The 1,326-nt window shown below is 51.7% G+C and overlaps 1 protein-coding gene across 1 annotated transcript; it reads left to right on the forward strand.

The window, feature by feature from the left end:
• Nucleotides 1–409: 409 nt before the first annotated feature.
• Nucleotides 410–1,054, forward strand: LOC308239474 (claudin-34-like; the record flags this gene model as incomplete). The annotated part of the gene is made up of 1 exon (XM_080652277.1): nt 410–1,054. One exon carries the CDS (start codon nt 410–412, stop codon nt 1,052–1,054), a length of 645 nt encoding a protein of 214 aa, XP_080508403.1.
• Between the last annotated feature and the right edge of the window lie 272 nt (nt 1,055–1,326).

Here is a 1,326-nt window from a genome sequence, read left to right on the forward strand (position 1 = left end):
AGAAGTGGAACTGCCTGTTTGAAAGTTTGTACATATTTTGATTGACTTTCGAGACAGAGAGAGGGAGAGAGAGAAACATCGATTTGGTGTTCCACTGACTGATGCATTCATTGGTTGATTCTTGTATGTGCCCTGACCAGGGATTGAGCTCTGCAATCTGGGCCCGTTGGGAAGACGCTCTAACCCCTTACCTGTCCTGCAGGGTGAAAGTCTGTATACTTTAAGGCTTTCAGTAAATCTTGCCCAAGGACCCTTCGCCAGCAGAGCATGGGGGTCACGTGTCTCCATTCTGGAATATGGCATTTCCCTCTCCAATATAGTGCCACTCACCCCGGGGGGCAGGTCCAGGCCGTGGGTCCCATCCTCATGACACCCTCTATTGGTTTGCAGATCTCCTGGATACAGAGCCATGGGCTTTTACGTCCACCCCAATTGCCAGGCAGCGAGTTTCGCCCTCAACAACCTGGGATGGATGTTCTCCATGGTTTGCATGGGCCTGGCCAAATGGAGGGTATGGTACATAGAGAGCAGCGCCGCCCCCTCCCGAGGTCTGGCCTGCGTGGGGATGTGGAAGGTCTGCTTTTACCAGCCCTACAGCCTCCACAGCAGACCCATAGCGTGTCACCGCTACACCTACAGTGACACCTACCTGCCGCTGGATATCCGCATCGGTCAGCACCTGCTGCTGGCCGCCAGCCTCCTTGCACTCCTGGGGAAAGTGCTCACGATCATGGGCCTGCGCAGAGTGTACGCGGGAGAGCTTCAGAAGGACACCACCTGCAATCTGTTCTTCGCTTCTGGAGTCCTGAGCATCATTGGTGGCATATTTATCCTCATTGCCGTGATGTGGAATTACCACGCTGTGATAAGTGAAGAGGGCATACGCTTCCCGCCATCCCTCCACATCCCCTTCAGGCCGGACTGGCAGGAGATCGGCAGCAGCGTGCCCGTGGCGTTTCTGGCTGCATTCCTGTTGCTGTTGAGTGGGCTGCTTACCATCTCTTTCCAGCTGGCTCCCGACAACCAAGTGTACCCCGAAGTCTCGCAGGAGTGAAATTCCCAGTTGCATAGCTTTGCAAATCCATGATGAGCAGTTTATGGGGGTAAAGTACTATCAGGATGCTCTAGGAAATAGTTCCAAGGCCAAAGGTCATTTCCACCAGGAAGTGGCCATTTGCTTCTCTATCCAAATTGGGCTCATTGATTGGTTAAGGAACTTTCATTAAAATAATTCCAAAAACACACCTCCAAACCATTGTCCACCTGTCTTACTGAATCTGGATTTTAATTATTACTGAGTAAATAATCAATGTTATACACCTGCTG

This window comes from Plecotus auritus (assembly GCF_963455305.1).
Source record: "Plecotus auritus genome assembly, chromosome: X".
Lineage (NCBI taxonomy): Eukaryota > Metazoa > Chordata > Mammalia > Chiroptera > Vespertilionidae > Plecotus > Plecotus auritus.